The sequence below is a fragment of the Microcaecilia unicolor genome, chromosome 9 (assembly GCF_901765095.1).
Source record: "Microcaecilia unicolor chromosome 9, aMicUni1.1, whole genome shotgun sequence".
Classification (NCBI taxonomy): domain Eukaryota; kingdom Metazoa; phylum Chordata; class Amphibia; order Gymnophiona; family Siphonopidae; genus Microcaecilia; species Microcaecilia unicolor.
Window position 1 is genome coordinate 212,142,516 of NC_044039.1, and position 19,020 is coordinate 212,161,535.

Below are 19,020 nucleotides of genomic sequence, written 5' to 3' on the forward strand. Positions count from 1 at the left end.
TAAGCACTACAAAACCCATTGATACACAATACAGTTATTTGTTTGTGGGAAATATAGTCTTTGAATACTGTCCATGCTCCAGGCAAGAGGATAAGCCACACTTGAAGACAGACTTTCAGAAACAAGAAGAGTATAAAATCATCAGCTTGCAAATTTCAAACTCCTCGCTTAGGTGCAAAGACCTTGTTCCTAATTTTCAAGAAAAAGTATGCGTCCGTTCCTGCTATCCCAGTGACAGTACGGAGCTTAAGAGGCTGTGGTTCCTGCTGGTTGCTCCTAGGTATATCCTAGCTGTTCTGGTGGGGGAAGCGTGAACTGTCTTCTATACTAGGCTAGGGCATGAAGGCTGGATGGGATCTCCTCTCACATACAGGTCAGTGGCCGGGGAGGCAGGAGCCAAAGACAAGACTATGACCTGTACACAGGGTTTTATACACCTGGCAAGTTCCCTTCAAAACTTGTCCCATCCCCTTATTATAATACTGGAGCTGCCATGGGTAGGAGTGGAATACCAAGGATTGTTACGGAAGCCTAGAGGGGGTGGGGGGCCTTTGAGTGGGGACATTCTTTGGTGGGGCAGTTCTGGTGAAGGGGGTTTTGAGAAGGGGGCGTTACTCTTGTTTGGGGGGGGGATTGAAAGGGGTGCTGCTCTTGTTTGGGGGGGGGGTCCAGGAAAACGGTCAGCTCTTGATTGGGGGGGAGGGACAGGAGGGGGTTGCTTCTTTCTTTTACTCCTTGTTGTTATGACTGTGAACTGCTTTGATTTGAGTCATTTCAAGAGGAGAGATAGTTTTTAATAAATGTTAACATATTAAACATGATTGCCTGCCCAGGCAAATCTTGCACTTTCTAATAAGCATAGAAAAGACTCCAACTGCCCCTATTTCCTTGGGTCAGGGTTGCACTGCTCTTAGAATGACAAATGATAGGTAACTTCTCGTAGGATGTTGACCAGCTGTTGGCAACTTGTTCGCTCACAGGAAAGAAGGTAATAGCAGTAAGTGGTGGGGTTTTTACCGAAACGGTCAGGACAGTAGACTCCATGCTTTGGGTGATTACAATTCTGATCGCATCAGTTTCAGTTTTGTTCTTTTCAAAACAGGGTGCTAAAGCATGGGATATGTCAGAAATGATCTTTAACCTGGCAGGGTTTTACAGTCTGGGTGATGGGGGAGGGAGGGGGTGTTAATGTTTCCTGAAGGGTACCTGAATCGAAATGATTTCTGAGGGTAACTGAAGAGATAGGTCAAGAACGGGCATGAACACCGTGGTTTGGCTCGAATCCTATGTTACTACAAGAAAACCAAGAGAGGACGAATGAGATGAAATGAGGTGTTTGGATGAGACAGTGAAAAATAACCTAAAATGAGTTCAACTGGTGAGCAATATATTTCGTTACATTTTCATTTTCTCTGGTTCTTTCTCTAGAAAAATCAAGTGAGTCAGACGAAGATCCGTGTGATTTCCACCATCCTCTTCATCCTTTTAGGCTGCGTGGTCTTTGTCACCATCCCAGTTGTCATCTTCCAGTACACTGAGGGGTGGACAACCCTGGAGTCCATTTATTTTGTAGTCATCACCCTTACCACAGTTGGCTTTGGGGATTATGTAGCAGGTAAGCAGCTCGGTGTGGGTAAAATGAAAGAAGCCTTCGATGTAACTCTGTAGAAGTGTGATGTGGCCAAGGCTTCCCCACAACATCCAGAAATGTGAAAATTGCAATAGCCGAATGATTGTATCTTATATGTAAAAGGCTGAAAGAAAATAGAGTTAGTCCACTCCTCTGAGAAGTTGTTGAGGGTTTCCTCTTTTATCAGGTGGATGTCCTTGTAATTTGGCATGTTTCGGTATTTTTATACCATCCGTTTATGAAGATTATTTACTTCCCAGGTGTGGCCTAAGTATCCACCTTTGGGTGTTATTCAAAAAATTATCGATGCAAAATTATTATCTCAATTCTGTATACGGGAAAATTCTTGAACAAGGTGCAATGTCAGGAGAATTCTATATAGGGTACCCAAAAGCTAGATGCCGGGATAGCATGCGCTAAGTGGCAATTTATAATGCCAGTTCTGCAAAATCTGCTGTTGTAGTACATGAGCTTAAGTAGCAGGCCCAACTTTAGGTGGGAGCACTTGACGCCAGTTAAAAGCTGGGGTACATGCTTGCGCCTACATATAGGCAGTTGGGTGTACAACTTCAGCTTGAAAAAGAGAGAGCTGAGGGGGGATATGACTGAGGTCTACAAAATCCTGAGTGGGTAAATGAATTGATTTTTCACGCTTTCAAAAAGTACAAAGACCAGGGGACACTCAATGGAAATATTTTTTCACTCAATGAATAAACTATGGAACTCATTTCTGGAGGATGTGGTAATAGCAGTTAGCATATCTAGGTTTATTTATTTTATTTAGATTTTGCTCACACCCCTACCTGTTAAACTTGTGGTGGTAAATGTGACCCTCCAAAAACCCACCACAAACCCACTGTACCCACATCTAGGTGCCCCTAAGGGCTATGGTAGTGGTGTACAGTTGTGGGGAGGGGGTTTAGCAAACAAGGTAAGGGAGCTATGCACCTGGGAGCTTTTTCTGAAGTCCACTGCAGTGCCCCCTAGGGTGCCCAGTTGGTGTCCTGGCATGTGAGGGGGACCAGCGCACTACAAATGCTGGCTCCTCCCACGACCAAATGGCTTGGATTTGGTCGTTTCTGAGATGGGCGTCCTCGGTTTCCATTATCGCCGAAAATCAGAGACGACCATCTCTAGGGATGGCCATCTCTAAGGTCGACCTAAATGTTGAGATTTGGGCGTCCCCGACCGTATTATCGAAACGAAAGATGGCCGCCCATCTTGTTTCCATAATACGGGTTTCCCCGCCCCTTCTTGGGGACGTCCTGCGAGGACGCCCTCAGGAAAACCTGGGCGCCCCGTTCGATTATGCCCCTCTATGTGTGTGGTTTCCCTTCAAGAACTAACTGCAATGTATACTGGCTGAAAATATTGCTCACCACTGCTGTCTCTTTGAATATTTTGTATTTAGAAAATTGTCTCTTTTCTGGCAGCCACTTGGTCTGTCAGTGTTGCCATTCAGTGCTATTAACCTGCAGCACCTAGGGCTCATTTAAAAAGCCAGGAGCGGCCAAACTGGCAAAATGCTCCAAGCTCTCTGCCAGGCCCTCAGTATCTGTTACTCTCTCCAATCAGGGGCTTATCTGGACTCCGGCGGTAGGGGGGGCCAGAGCCAGAGGGAGGGGGCACATTTTAGCCCCCCCCCTCCCGCCGCCGCCGAGCCCCCACCGCCGAGCCCCCACCGCCACCAATGACTCTCTCTACCCCCCTCCCGCAGCCAACCCTCCCCCGCTGCCGTTCTTACTTTTGCTGGCGGGGGACCCCAACCCCCCGCCAGCCGAGGTCTGCTTCCACCTGCCGCTGCCGTAAAAACTTCTTCTTCAGCCGGCGGGGGACCCCAAACCCCCGCCAGCCGCCCTGCGGTGTTTAAAATTCATCTTCGGCCTCCGTGGCCGTGCTGCTGTGATAGGCGCTGTTGAAATCCACTTCGGAGTCTGACGTCGCAGCACGTACAACGTACAACGACGTCAGACTCCGAAGTGGATTTCAACAGCGCCTATCACAGCAGCACGGCCACGGAGGCCGAAGATGAATTTCAAACACCGCGGGGCGGCTGGCGGGGGTTTGGGGTCCCCCGCCGGCTGAAGAAGAAGTTTTTACGGCAGCGGCAGGTGGAAGCAGACCTCGGCTGGCGGGGGGTTGGGGTCCCCCGCCAGCAAAAGTAAGAACGGCAGCGGGGGAGGGTTGATGGCGGTAGGGGGGTCCAGGGCAAAATCTGCGGGGGCCCAGGCCCCTGAGGCCCCACGCAGATACGCCCCTGCTCTCCATATCTCAGTTATTCTATCTCTTCTTTATTCGATGCCTTTTCTTTTCTCTGCCGTTCTCTATTTTTCATCCCTTTCTCTTTCTTTCTGTCTCTCTCTCTCTATCACACAGACTCTCTGCCTCTCTTCTCCCTCCTGCTGACTCTTATTGTCCTTATCATGTTATGAATTATGCATGAAGTAAATGAATTTCCTTTTGAATTCAAGACTTCCGAATTGTACTGGTGGTTTTTCCGCGTCGCCTTGATAAAGCCTCTAATGTGCTGCACTGGATTAATAAGACATGAACTACTTCATTCTGGGGGCAGTCTTGTAGAAGGTTCTGCTCCAATGCGCCTGCCACTGTTCATAGTAATACAGTTTAGTGACAGCCAGGGGTGTAGCTACGTGGGGCCACGGGGGCGTGGGCCCCCGTAGATTTGGCCCTGCCCCCCTCGCCGCCAACCCCTTCGACCCCCCCCCCTCGCCGCCGCCGGCAGGTACCTTTGCCGGCGGGGGTTGAAGTCCTCTTCCCCGGCGCGGCCGCATTGCTGATCTGCAAGGGCAGACTTCTGTTTCTGTGAATCTGACGTCCTGCACGTTCCTCTTCTCTGGCGCGGCCGCGTTGCTGATCTGCAAGGGCAGACTTCTGTTTCTGTGAGTCTGTGTCAGACTCATAGAAACAGAAGCCTGCCCTTGCAGATCAGCAACGCGGCTGCGCCGGAGAAGAGGACATCGGGAAAGGTACCCAGCGGCGGGAAGAGGGAGTCGAAAGGGTTGACGCCGGGGGGGGGGGGGAAGTCAAAGGTGGTGGTGGCGGCGGGGGGGAGAAATGGCGAGAGTTGGCGGTGCCGGGGGGGGGGGCTAAAATGTGCCCCCTCACCTTGGGCTCTGGACCCCCCCCTCTCACCGAAGTCTGGCTATGCCCCTGGTGACAGCAGATGAACACTAACCCCTGGATTCTGAATGGGTCACCCAAATGTGGGTGCGGATCCCAGATCCATGCATAAACTATTAGGGGCCATTTTACTAAGCCGCGTAAGTGTCCACGCGTGCTCAATGCATGCCAAAATGGAGTTCCTGCACGGCTACCATGTGGCCCTTGCGGTACATTAATTTTTGGCACGTGTCCGCTACGCGCGCCTGATAATATTTTTTATTTTCTGGCACGTGTCAGCTACTTGCGCTAAGTGGCTTAGGCCATTACCGCACGGTTACAGTGTGAGAATTTACCGCTAGGTCAATGGCTGAGTGGTAAGGTCTCAAACCCAAAATGGGCGAGCGGCAATTTTCATTTTCCATATCATCAAGCTGATCAATCCATAGACTGGTGGGTTGTGTCCATCTACCAGCAGGTGGAGATAGAGAGCAAACTTTTGCCTCCCTATATGTGGTCATGTGCTGCCGGAAACTCCTCAGTATGTTCTCTATCTCAGCAGGGGGTGGTCACACACAGCAGCAGCTCTGGCTAGGCCTCCAAGCCTAATCCTTAGGTTTTGTTGAGGCCTGGGGTTGAGGGCTCTTTTGAGCAAGTGCAAACCTGGTGGTGCCAGGTCCCTCCTTTTCTCCCCCCTCCTGCTGGCTCCGTTTAAAAAAAAAAAAAAATTTTAAACGTCCTTAAAGGCGTTTATTTCGACGTTTATTTAAACGTTCATTGCAGCTACTCACTGGGACACCAGTTCGTTACAGCTCGGAGCGGCAAGCAGGTAATTTTTACCTTTTTATAGCGGGCAGGGGGTTCCCCGATTCTTCTCCTCGTGGCATATGGCGTCGGAGGGCGAGGGCGCAAAGGGTCGCTCCCCGGATCGCTTGAGCGCTTCTAGAGGGGATGCGGGGGTCTTACAGCCTGATTCGCCCTTGTTGGGTGACAGTTTCGTGACCGATGAATGTCCCGGTCCTTCCTCCGGCGTGGCGGTTTTTCCCGCCATAAACGCCCATCCCCCGCTCCTCGCCTCCGCCATCTTGGCCGGCCACGCGGCTCGGACGGCTTCTTCGGGGCCGCCCTTGAGGTTGGAGACATTAATGCCATGAACGCCCTTAATTTGGGCGAGGGCACAAAGCGGCTAAAGTAAGCGCCGCTCTTCCCGCGCGGCTCCTTCGCGGAGTGTCGCGCCGGACGCCATTTTGGATGCGCAGCATGTTTCTCCCCCGCTCTTGCGAGCGCCGGTTGAGGGTGCGTCTAGGGCTGTTGCCCAGGCTGCGGAAGTGCACAGTCTGGGGGGTTTCTCCCCCGAGTTTGTTTTGCTGCTGCATCAGGCTTTCCTCATGCACAACGCTGCCCCTGCTCCCTCTTCTGATAAAGAGGTTGAGGTTCCCAGAGGTAAACGCCCTCGGGTTGATTTCCAGGGCTTGGAGGACTGTGTCTCCTCCGATGTAGATGAGGGCAGCGTGTCTGAGGTCTCCCAACGGTCCTTTGCGGATTCCTTGGAGGAGACGGATCCCCGCTCGGATGGAGCGGATGACCCCTCTGCAGCGCGTTTAGCCCAGAGGATTTGCCCAACCTGTTAGTGCAGGCCATGGGCATTTTGAAGATTTTCTCTCCGGAGGACGTCTCTCCCTCAGCCCCTGTTGGCTCTGCCATTATGCTGGGGACGAAGCGCCCGCCTAGAACCTTCCACGTGCATGATGCCATGCACACCTTAATTTCGGCTCAATGGGATGTCCCGAAAGCGAGCCTCAAGGTGGCTAGGGCTATGTCCCGCCTCTATCCTTTACCTGAAAGTGAACGTGAGGCCTATCTGTGGCCTACTGTGGATTCTTTAATCACTGCGGTGACTAAGAAAACGGCTTTGCCGGTGGAAGGTGGCACGGCCCTAAAGGACGCCCAAGACAGAAGATTGGAGGCGGCCTTAAGGTCGTCCTTTGAGGCAACTGCTTTAAGTTTGCAGGCCTCGGTTTGCGGTTCCTATGTGGCCAGGGCGTGCCTGACTATGGTGCAGCGGGCTTCCCCCTCGGATCATTCCTTGAGGGTTGATTGGCCGGCCCTGGAATCGGGCCTAGCCTATTTGGCAGACTTGCTGTATGATGTCTTGAGAGCCTCAGCTAAAGGCATTGCTCAGACAGTCTCTGCGCGGCGGTGGCTTTGGCTGAAACATTGGTCTGCTGACCACGCCTCTAAATCCCGCCTGGCTAGATTGCCTTTTAAAGGCAAGCTGCTCTTTGGGGTCGAGCTGGACAAAATCGTGACCGATCTCGGCACGTCTAAGGGCAGAAGTTACCAGAGGTCAGGGCTCGGGCTAGTACTCGTCCCGGTACCTCCAGAGGACGGTTTCAGGAAGCCCGTCGGTACCGCCCGGGCAGGTCGGGCTCCTCTGCCCCCTCTTCCTTCAAGAGGTTTTTCTCCCCCAAGCAGCATTCATTTCGCAGAGACCGCCGTCCCCGAGGTGCTCCCTCCGGTCCTCCCCCAGGGTCTCGTACCCAGTGACGGGGCCTTGGTCCACGCCCCAGTGCAGATTGGAGGACGGCTGTCCTCGTTTCTGGGTGAGCGGACCACAGTAACTTCACAAGCTTGGGTGCTGGAAGTCATCAGAGACGGCTACAAGCTAGAGTTCTGCCGACCCTTAAGAGACGGGTTTGTACTCTCTCCCTGCAAGTCTCCGGTCAAAGCTGTGGCAGTGCAGCAGACCTTGGACAACCTGATCCGCCTGGGTGCGGTCGTTCCGGTGCCAAAAAATCAGATTGGCAAGGGACGTTACTCCATTTACTTTGTGGTACCAAAGAAAGGAGATTCTGTCCGGCCTATCCTCGACCTCAAAGGGGTCAATCGGGCCTTGAAAGTGGAGACTCTCCGCTCTGTTATAGCGGCAGTGAAGGCAGGAGAGTTCTTGGCTTCCTTGGGCATCTAGGAAGCGTACCTGCATATTCCCATCTGGCCTCCTCTCCAACGCTTTCTGCGTTTTACAGTCCTGAGACGACACTTCCAGTTCAGAGCCCTCCCTTTCGGGTTGGCTACTGCTCCGCGGACCTTTTCCAAAGTAATGGGGGTCATAGCGGCCTTCCTGCTAAAGGAAGAAGTACAAGTCCATCCTTATCTGGACGACTGGTTGATCCGAGCCCCCTCTTATGCAGAGTGCGGCAAGCTATGGACCGGGTAGTTGCTCTTTTGAGCTCCCTAGGATGGATCATCAACTGGAAGAAGAGCCAGCTGCGCCCGACTCAGTCCCTGGAGTATCTGGGAGTTCGATTCGACACCCAAGTGGGCAGAGTGTTCCTGCCAGACAATCGGATTGTCAAGCTTCAGGCTCAGGTGGACTAGTTCCTAGTAGCCTCTCCTATTCGGGCTTCGGACTACGTGCAGCTGTTGGGCTCTATGACGGCCACGATGGAAGTAGTGCCCTGAGCCAGGGCTCATATGAGACCACTACAGCTATCTCTGCTGTTGCGCTGGACTCCGATGTCGGAGGATTATGCTGTGCGCCTTCCCTTGGACCCAGCAGTGCGCAAGGCGCTGAGCTGGTGGACGCAGACAGTCAAGTTGTCTGCAGGAATGCCTCTGGTGACCCCGGAGTGGATTGTCGTCACGACAGACGCCTCTTTGATGGGCTGGGGAGCCCAATGCTTGGGAAGGACAGCGCAGGGGCTCTGGTCTCCTGCAGAGGCAAGTGGTCTATCAACCTCCTGGAACTCAGAGCCATTCGGTTGGTGTTTTTGGAGTTCATCCCGGTACTGGTGTTGAAGCCTGTACGGGTCCTGTCGGACAATGCCACGGCTGTGGCTTATATCAACCGCCAGGGAGGTACCAAGAGCGCCCCTCTAGCCAAGGAGGCTATGAGTCTATGCCAGTGGGCGGAAGCGAACCTGGAGCAGCTTTCAGCGGCCCACATTGCCGGAGTCATGAATGTCAAGGCGGACTTTCTCAGTCGCCATACCTTGGAGCCCGGAGAGTGGCAACTATCTGCTCAGGCGTTCTTGGACATCACGAAGCACTGGGGCCAGCCGAGCCTAGATCTGTTGGCGTCATCGGCCAATTGCCAAGTGCCGCGCTTTTTCAGCAGAGGACGGGACCCTCGATCCCTGGGAGTAGATGCTCTTCTCCAACAGTGGCCGACACAAGAGCTTCTCTATGTGTTCCCGCCCTGGCCCATGTTGGGCAGGGTGCTAGACCGGGTGGCAAAGCATCCCGGCAGGGTAATCCTGGTGGGTCCGGATTGGCCCAGACGTCCCTGGTATGCGGACTTGATCAGGCTCTCAGTCGACGATCCTCTGCGGCTCTCAGTGGAGCAGGGCCTGTTACATCAGGGTCCCGTGGTGATGGAGGATCCCTCCCCCTTTGGTCTTACGGCCTGGCTATTGAGCGGCAGCGTCTGAGGAAGAAGGGCTTCTCAGACAAGGTCATTGCCACTATGCTAAGAGCGAGGAAGCGCTCTACTTCTACTGCTTACGCCAGGGTTTGGCGTATCTTTGCAGCGTGGTGTGAAGCAGGCTCACTTTCTCCCTTCACTGCTCCAATTTCTTCAGTGTTGGCGTTCCTGCAAGAAGGTCTGGAGAAAGGCCTGTCGCTCAGTTCCCTTAAAGTCCAGGTAGCGGCTCTGGCTTGCTTCAGGGGCCGCCTGAAGGGTGCTTCCCTGGCTTCGCAGCCAGATGTGGTGCGCTTTCTCAAGGGAGTTAATCACCTGCGCCCTCCTCTGCACTCAGTGGTGCCTGCGTGGAATCTCAACCTGGTGTTAAGAGCCTTGCAGAAGCCGCCTTTTGAACCCTTGTCGAGGGCATCTCTGAAAGACCTGACGTTGAAAGCAGTCTTTTTGGTGGCTATCACTTCAGCCAGAAGAGTTTCCGAGCTCCAGGCGCTCTCATGTCGAGAGCCTTTTCTGCAGTTCACTGAGCAGGAGTGACTATTCGCACAGTGCCTTCCTTCCTGCCCAAGATTGTTTCTCGCTTCCATGTGAATCAGCAGCTCTGTCTCCCTTCCTTTCGGAGGGAGGACTACCCAGAGGAGTACTCTGCTCTTAAATATCTGGATGTGAGACGAGTCATCATCAGATACTTGGAAGTGACCAATGATTTCCGGAAATCGGATCATCTGTTTGTCCTGTTTACAGGTCCTCGTAAGGGTCTGCAGGCTGCTAAGCCTACAGTGGCAAGATGGGTCAAGGAAGCCATTGCAGCGGCTTATGTGGCCGCAGGGAAGGTGCCGCCTATCCAGCTGAAGGCTCACTCCACGAGAGCTCAGGCGACCTCGATGGCAGAGGCCGGGTCCGTCTCCTTGGAAGAGATATGCAAGGCGGCAACTTGGGCTTCGGCTCATACATTCTCCAAGCATTACCGTTTGACTGTGGCTGCACGGGCGGAGGCCCGGTTTGGAGCTTCAGTGTTGAGGTCAGGGATTTCAATGTCCCGCCCTGGGTGAGTACTGCTTCGGTACATCCCACCAGTCTATGGATTGATCAGCTTGATGATATGGAAGGTAAAATTATGTATAATCATACCTGATAATTTTCTTTCCATTAATCATAGCTGATCAATCCATAGCCCCTCCCAGATATCTGTACTGTTTTTATTCTGGTTGCATTTCAGGTTCAAGTTTTGTCTTCAGTTTCTTCAGAAAGACTTCGTGTTCAAGTTTTTTCACTTGGATTCTTCAAGAGTTGAGACGAGTTTGTGTTACAGTGAGCTGCTGCATTCCTCTCCCCTCCGTTTTACGGGGCTGGATTGAGACATAAATTCTGCCGGCACTCCCTCCCGCTTCGTGCGGCTGTAGGGCAGCTTTGTACCCTTCCCGCTTCGGCGGTGTTAGGGTCAGTCAGCTCCTCCCGCGGTTGCGGTTGCAGGATAAGCCAGATCCCCCCGCATCGGCGGGTGTGGTGTCCCTCCCCCGCTCCGCGGGGATGAGCTGGACGGATTCCCCTCCCCCACTTGTGTGGGGATGAGCTGGGTTAATTCCCCTCCCCCGTTTCGGCGGTGGTGAGCTGGGCAGAGTGTCCCTTCGTGGGTGTAATTCTCTAAGTGCTGAGTCCTGCGGATGGAGCTTTGATATCGACATACTGAGGAGTTTCCGGCAGCACATGACCACATATAGGGAGGCAAAAGTTTGCTCTCTATCTCCACCTGCTGGTAGATGGACACAACCCACCAGTCTATGGATTGATCAGCTATGATTAATGGAAAGAAAATTATCAGGTATGATTATACATAATTTTACCTTGCCGCACGTCCATTTTCGTCAAAAATTTTAAAAAGGCATTTTTTTTGCAGGTGCGCTGAAAAATGATTCTGCGCATGCCCAAAGCACGCGTCTACACTACCGCAGGCCATTTCTCAGCGCACCTTAGTCAATTAGATGCAATCAATTATTGGCAGTAACAAGCACTTAATTGGCAGTAATTAGGAGTTACACATGGATCGGCCCTTTGCCCTATTCTATAACATATGCGCCTCAATTTCATAGTGCGGAGCTCCAAAGGGGGAGTGGCTATGGGAGGGCATTCCCTGAAATTATGTGTGATGTTACAGAATACCTGTATTTGTGCACCTAACTGCAATCATCTGGGTGCCGCTTTTATACCAGTCTTTGGCAGCCATAAATGTTCATGTCCATAGTTAGGCATGAAGGGCTTGATTTTATATATGGCACCTGAAAATTCTGTGTGGAAAATAAATATGCCTAGGCGTATTCTATAAAGTATGGCTATATGTTATAGAAAAGGCTTAAATTTCTGCGCGGTATATGGAATACGCCAAGCGTTGGCTTGGGAGGTGGTCCTGGTGCCTGGTTAGTGGAGAGTCCTTAGGTTTCTCTAGGAATTTGTAACTACAATTGCAGACTTCACAGCATCGCCTTCTTTAGTAGCCCAACTTCACTCCTGTCCTGGTGTGATTCAAGTCCAGTTCTGGATTTTAGTTTCTGCAAACCCAGGGATCATCGTCCATTAGGATAGGACTTGGAAAACAAGGCTGGAATGAGGTACTCAGTGGCAGTGGTGTAGGAAGGGGGGGGGGGGGGCGGTTTGCCCCGGGTGCACGCCGCTGGAGAGTGTTGGCTTCGCTGGTTACCTGCTCCCTCTGCCCTGGAATAGGTTACCTCCTGTTCCGGGGCGGAGAGAGCAGGGAACCAGCGGAGCCGACGCAGCTCCCAGCGACATGCACTCGGGGCGGTTCAGCCCTCCCGCCCGTCCCTTGCCGCTTTCCCATGTAAGTACGCTCTCGGGGGGGGGGGGGGGTGCGCCCCGGAGGGGGGAGGGTGCGCTCCAGAGGGGGGAGGGTGCACTGTGCTGCACCCGTGGGGGGGGGGGGGGGGGTGCGCAGCGGCGATCCGCCCTGGGTGTCAGCTGCCCTCACTACGGCACTGCTCAGTGGTAAGCATTGTTAAGCTCTGGAACTCGTTGCTGGAGGATGTGGTAACAGTGGTTAGTATATCGGGGTTTATAAAAGGTGTGGACACGTTCCTGGAGGAAAAGTCCATAGTCTGCTATTGAAATAGACCTGGGGAAGCAACTTCTTGCCCTGGGATTGGTAGCATGGAATGTTGCCACTATTTGGGTTTCTGCCAGGTACTTGTTACTTGGATTGGCCACTGTTGGAAACAGGATACTGGGCTAGGTGGACCATTGGTCTGACCTAGTATGGCTTTTCTTATGTTCACTTTTCCACACAACCAAAGTTAGTTGCGACCATTTATGCCTTGTTTTACTTGGCGTAAAATCCCGACGCCTAAATTACTACTACTACTATTTATCATTTCTATAGCGCTACAAGGCACACGCAGCGTAGAGTGGGTGAAATCCATAACAACATACATAGATTTAGAAACACCCATGCCCCACCCCGTTGATTTAACCTATTGTGATGTCATAGTGGCTCATTCCACCAATAAGAGCCAACCTCATTAGTGATGTCACAATGGCTTGATTGTATAGAATGTTTGTACGTTTGGGAAGCTTGCCAGGTGCCCTTGGCCTGGATTGGCCGCTGTCGTGGACAGGATGCTGGGCTCGATGGACCCTTGGTCTTTTCCCAGTGTGGCATTACTTATGTACTTATGTCCTCTACTTGGCTCACTTTTATTACATAGAGCAGTGATTTAACCTATTGTGATGTCATAGTGGCTCATTCCACCAATAAGAGCCAACCTCATTAGTGATGTCACAATGGCTTGATTGTATAGAATGTTTGTACGTTTGGGAAGCTCGCCAGGTGCCCTTGGCCTGGATTGGCCGCTGTCGTGGACAGGATGCTGGGCTCGATGGACCCTTGGTCTTTTCCCAGTATGGCATTACTTATGTACTTATGTACTAACTGCTAGTTAACATCCAATTAACAGTACTGATTAGCTAGTTAACCAATTAAGTTACGCATGTTGTTATAGAATACACTTTGATTTCCATGCAGAAATTAAGGCGCCATATATAGAATCCCGGAGAAAACGCGTGTTAAGGTAATATTCTGTTCAGGGCGCGGTTTAGAGAATACTAGTTAGTATCATCCCGGTGCTTAACTTTGGAAGCTGTTTATTGGCTCATCCCCTCTGCCCATCTGAAATTCTTCCTCTGGTTTTCTTTCTTTTTTTTTTTTTTGTAATTTAAGCATTTACAAATTATTTACATAAAAAATGCAAAATAGAAAGGCTAAATAAACCAATATCTTCTCAATCAGAAATAAAAATTAGTACAAATCACATACCAATATTAAGCCTCAAGGCCACATCTCGGAGAGAGAGGGAAGATATGAAAATAAGAAAAATATTTTTAAAAAAGAAAATTAGAAAGATAACGAACTTTCAATAATTAGAGCTACAGTAATTTACTAAACTCTTGATCCTAATTACTCCCTTAACCATGATCTAACAAATATCTTTCCAGATGAGAAGGACTGAAAGAAAATAAATTTCTTCCCTTGATGCTGTATAACACATTTACAGGGAAAAAGAACAAAAAATGTTTCACCCAAAGCCAAAACCTGATTTAAAAAATCTGGGATATACATGTATAAAACTCAAAAATGTGCATCTGGCAAGGAGGTGTGTGGTGGGTGTGGTTTGGTTGGGACTATAAAGTAAACATGTCTTCCCGTTTCAGAAGGGGAATGAACATCTATGTCCCGAGAGACTGCCATTGAGATTTACACCTGCTACCTTGAATATTGCGTTCAGTTCTTGTCGCCATATCTCAAAAAAGATATAATGGAATTAGAAAAGGTTCAAAGAAGAGCGACTGAAATGATAAAGGGGATGGAACTCCTCCCATATAAGGAAAGGCTAAAGAGGTTAGGGGTCTTCAGCTCGGTGGCGTAGCCAGTATGGGACCATGGGGGCCTGGGCCCTCGTAGATTTGCCCCTGGACCCCCTGCTGACGACCCTCTCGACCCCTCCCTCCCGCTGTCACCAAACCCGCCGTCGCCTACCTCTGCTGGCGGGGGACCCCAACCCCCGCCAGCCGAGCCGGGGTCCTCTTCTTCCCAATCCCGCACAAGGCTTTGTTCTAGTCTGACGTCCTGCAGGAGAGGGTCGTCGGCGGGAGGGGGGGGGGTCAAAGTTGGTGGCGGGGGGTTCGGCAATGGCTGGGGGGGGAGTCAAAGTTGGTGGCGGGGGGGTCGGCAATGGCAGGGGGGGGTCAAAGTTGTTGGTGGTGGGGGGTCGGCGCCGCGGGGGGGGGCTAAAATGTGCCCCCTCACCGCGGGCTCTGGACCCCCTTCCCGCTGAAGTCTGGCTACGCCCCTGCTTCAGCTTGGAAAGAGACAGCTGAAGGGTAGATATAATTTGAGGTCTACAAAACCCTGAGTGGTGCAGAACAGGTAAAAGTGAATCTTAAGCGGTAACTGAAAACAAAAAGTCCCACGGAAAATCCAACAACAAATCGAGAAGTGGGAAATGAGGGAGGGCTGGACAAACCACTGGTTCCACAAGTGAAATTTATTCCATAAACACAAATATCAAGACTCGACATGGCACAGGGTTTCGGCATACAAGATGCCTGCCTCAGGAGTCTGGTGGTGCGGAAATGAGAATGAAATTGGGCAAGCAAACTGGAGAAAAAGTTTGCTAGTTCACGCTTAGTACTATGGTAGCGTAAGAGGGCGAGCGCCACTGCTTCAGTATAGGAAAAAGAAGCAGCAGCGCTCGCCCTCTTACGCAGAACTGCCTGGACAGTACCAAGGTGATCTGACCAGATTTTCAGCAGCATTATCTGGTTAAATGCTGCTGAAAATCCTGGTATGACTCAGTGAGCTGGACTTATAAGTACATAAGTGTTGACCAAAGGTCCATATCAAGCCCAGCATCCTGTTTCCAACAGTGGCCAATCCAGGTCACAAATACCTGGCAAGATCCCCAAAAAGTACAAAACATTTTATGCTGCTTATCCCAGAAATAGTGGATTTTCCCCAAGTCCAATTTAATAATGGTCTATGGACTTTTCCTTTAGGAAGCTGTCCAAACTTTTTTTAAACCCCGCCAAGCTAACCGCCTTTACCACATTCTCTGGCAGCAAATTCCAGAGTTTAATTATATGTTGAGTGAAGAAAAATTTTCTCTGATTCATTTTAAATTTACTACCTTGTAGCTTCATTGTATGCCCCCTAGTCCTAGTATTTTTGGAAAGAGTAAACAGAAGCTTCACGTCTAGCCTTTCCACTCCACTCATTATTTTATAGACCTCTACCTTATCTCCACTGCTTCTACACAGTTAAGTCCCACTCAGTATCGACCCCATAATTTTTAGGGCTGCCTTCACCCCACCCCTACCTCTGCTCAGAATGATATGGATAATATCCCTCTGCATAGCGATTTATACAGCTCGATACCATCCATAAAATGTTGAAAATCTACATGTAACCAAATTACGCTTACATACACATAATTTGCTTTGAATATTGGGAGGTAAATTTCTATTTTTACAGTATTCTGTAGCTTTGTCGAGATAAACAAGTTTTCAGAGTTCCAGTTCAGAGAACCAAAAGAAATACAGGTCATTAAAAGCATTGAAGGGGAAAATCTATTATTATGAATCTGACACAGGATGAATACTTTCCAATGGATAAAAACAAGTAAAGGCGAATATTCTCTGGATGTATTCATAAATCATAATATGCTATAAAACATCCCTGGAATAGTTTTCTGCAATATTAACATCGTGTTCTCACTGGCCTCAAGCTATTACATGAAAACATTTTTTAAATGGAGGAGCAAATCAGTTTATCTTACCGCAGTGTGTGTTTGCCTCATATCTCACTGCTAGTCAGATCACGATCAACCCTTAGGAAGGCTTTGTTTATTTCTTAAAAAATTTATAATCTGCCCATCCAAAAATCTGGGTGGAGTACAATAAAACAAACATAATAAGATCACATAAAACACCATCAATACACTCAATAAACATAAATAGAACCGCCAGGGAAACAAACACATTGACTCCCCGGTTTATAAAATCTGGACTTCTCTTTTCTGTGTTGTACTAGGTTTTTTAATTGTGTTTTCGTGGGTTTGTAGTCTGTATTTCAGGTCAGAGGTGTAGCCAGACCTCAGTTTGGGATGGGGATGAGCCCAAAGTGTGTGTGTGTGGGTTTGTGGGCAGGGAGGGTGGAGAGAGGAAGAAACCGGAGGGGGGCTGGGGGGGAGGGTGAATTCCATGCCCATCCACCTTGGACTCAGGCCCACCCAAAATTAGCCATCTGGCTACGCCCCTGGTTGGCGGGGCTTGGAGACCCCCACCACTCTCAGCTCCCGCCGTAACCCCACATACCTGTGCTGGTGGGGGGTCTCCAAGCCCCGCCAACCAGGGGCGTAGCCAGATGGCTAATTTTGGGTGGGCCTGAGCCCAAGGTGGATAGGCATGGAATTCACCCTCCCCCGCCCCCCCCCCCCCCCCCCCCCCCCCCAGTTTCTTCCTCTCTCCACCCACCCTGCCCACAAACCCCAAATATTAAATACTGGAGCTGGCGGGGATCCCCAAACCCTGCCAGCTGAAGATTTCCTCTTCCTCCTCGAGCAGACAGCACTCATCCAAATGACAGCCGGCAGCACTTGCCTCAAATTGATGCTGTTGCCGGGAGGCCATGCATGTTCAGTGCTTTTGCATGAGCGAAAACTGAGCATGTGCAGGAGGGCCAGGTCTCAGCTCAAGGCAAGTGCTGCTGGCTGACATTTGGAAGAGCGCTGGCTGCCCAAGGACAGAAAATCTTCAGCCGGCAAGGTTTGGGGATCTCCACCAGCCACAGCAAGAGTGTAACAATTTTGGGTGGGCCTGAGTCCAAAGTGGGTGGGCCCTGGCTCACGCAGGCCCACCTGTGGCTACGCCACTGTCGCCAACAGAAGCTTTCCTGCAGTGATATTCACAGCCACGCTGCCCGCCCTGTTTTCCCGCCCTGGTGCGCATGCTCCTTTTTAGTGAAACTGAGCATGCCCGAAGCTCGTGCATGCTCAATTTCACTAAAAACGAGCACACACACGGGGGAGGTGGAAAGCAGGGCAGGCAGCACAGCGGCAAATATTGTCGCAGGAAAGCTTCTGCTGACGGGGCTTGGAGACCCCCTCCAGCCAAACCAGCAAACCTTGGGGGGCCCCCAACACTAATTGGGGGCCCAGGCCCCCAAGGCCCCCCATGGCTATGCTACCGTTTCAGATTATATACTTTGGTTTGTTACCCACCTTGGATAAAAGTGGACTATAAGTAAATAAACAAAAGACAAAACAGTATTTTAAAACTCCCATAAACGAGACCCTTCAGATCCTTTTTCGTGTTTTGCACTCCCTCCAGGGCGTCCACTCTGTTACAAATCTTGGTATCTTCTGCAAAATTTACTACAATAATTGTTTGTTAGCCACAAATTAGTGCTAGTTATCAACCCGTTACTCAGTTGAATTGCGCATACAAATTGGGTGTGCGTCCGAATTTGTGCATGTAATTTTGGGTGCCATATATAGAATGTAGGGGAGAATTGTATAGGCCAGAAAAAAAGACGTCCAAGTCAGGACATTCAGTTTCCTGGATATTTTGTAAGAAGTTTTCTGAACATAGAGGGGTCCTTTTACTAAGCTGCAGGAAAAGGGGGCCTGCGCCAGCATCAGCACGTGGTTTTTGACGCACGCTGAGGCCCCCTTTTACTGCAGCGGGCTAAAGGCTGTCTTTTTTTTTCTCAAAATGAAACGCCGTGCGGTAAGTGAGTGACAAACAGAAGGAAGAAACCTCCACGGATGGAATACACCAGGTATAAAACAGTAGAGGAACAACAAAAAAAAAAAGCCTCTCGCAGATGGTGTCCAAAACTTCTTTATTACAATAAACTTCAAAAATGATAGAGGAGACCCGACACGACTCGTGTTTCGGGCCCTACTGGCCTGCATCAGGGTTCTAGAAAAATTTTCTGTACCCCTGATGGAGGCCAGTAGGGCCGAAACACGAGTAGTGTCGGGTCTCCTCTATCATTTTTGAAGTTTATTGTAATAAAGAAGTTTTGGACACCATCTGCGAGAGGTTTTCCTTTTTGTTCCTCTACTGTTTTATGCCTCGAGCTGTAAGTGAACCACTTGCCTCGTGGCCATTTCGGGTGGGAGCACTTACATTGAGGTGCTGGTAAGGGCTACCGCTGTAATCTGGCAGTAACCGGGCAGCATTATGCGCTGGTCGACTTCCGCTGGGTAAGCACCGGCGCTACAAAAATAGAAAATATTTTTGTAGTACCGGTAATGGCGCAGGCTGGGGGTAGGGACTGCCACTGGGCTCCTGCGGTTGTTCCGGATTCGTACACGGCAAGCCTGTTGCCGTGCGCCAACTCTTTAGTAAAAAGGGCCCTGTAGTCTTTTGTAAAATACTTAGAAGGATGTACAAGAATACACATGTATTTGCGACCACATTGAGCGGGAGCAGCCAGCCTGCAAAAAACACGCACCAAAAATAGCAGCTTCACTAAGGGAGCGGCATGTGGAAGTGGCAAATGTTACACTTGTAACCAGTGACGATCCTAGGTCGGCTGCCACCCGGTGCGGATCGCCGATGCACACCCCCCCTCCCCCGGGTGCAGCACGACACCCCCCCCCCCCCAGCGCAATGACACCACCCCCGGTGCATCAACCCCCCCCCCCCCCCCCGGGTGCATTCTTAGTTGCTGGGAGCAGCGGCGCGGCTCTCGGCTCCGCTGGCTCCCTGCTCCCTCTGCCCCTCCAGCGGCGTACACCCGGGGCGGACCACCCCCACCGCCCCGCCCCTGGTACGCCGCTGC

The 19,020-nt window shown here is 50.8% G+C and overlaps 1 protein-coding gene across 2 annotated transcripts in view; it reads left to right on the forward strand.

Moving 5' to 3' along the window:
• Positions 1–19,020, forward strand: part of KCNK10 (potassium two pore domain channel subfamily K member 10) — a 76,752-nt gene that overhangs the window by 36,133 nt on the left and 21,599 nt on the right. The window contains exon 4 of one of the 2 annotated variants that reach the window (XM_030214566.1): positions 1,429–1,615. In XM_030214566.1, the coding sequence (XP_030070426.1) occupies positions 1,429–1,615 (187 nt within the window). The remainder of the gene's footprint in view (positions 1–1,428; positions 1,616–19,020) is intronic. The other variant, XM_030214567.1, reaches the window with a different exon arrangement.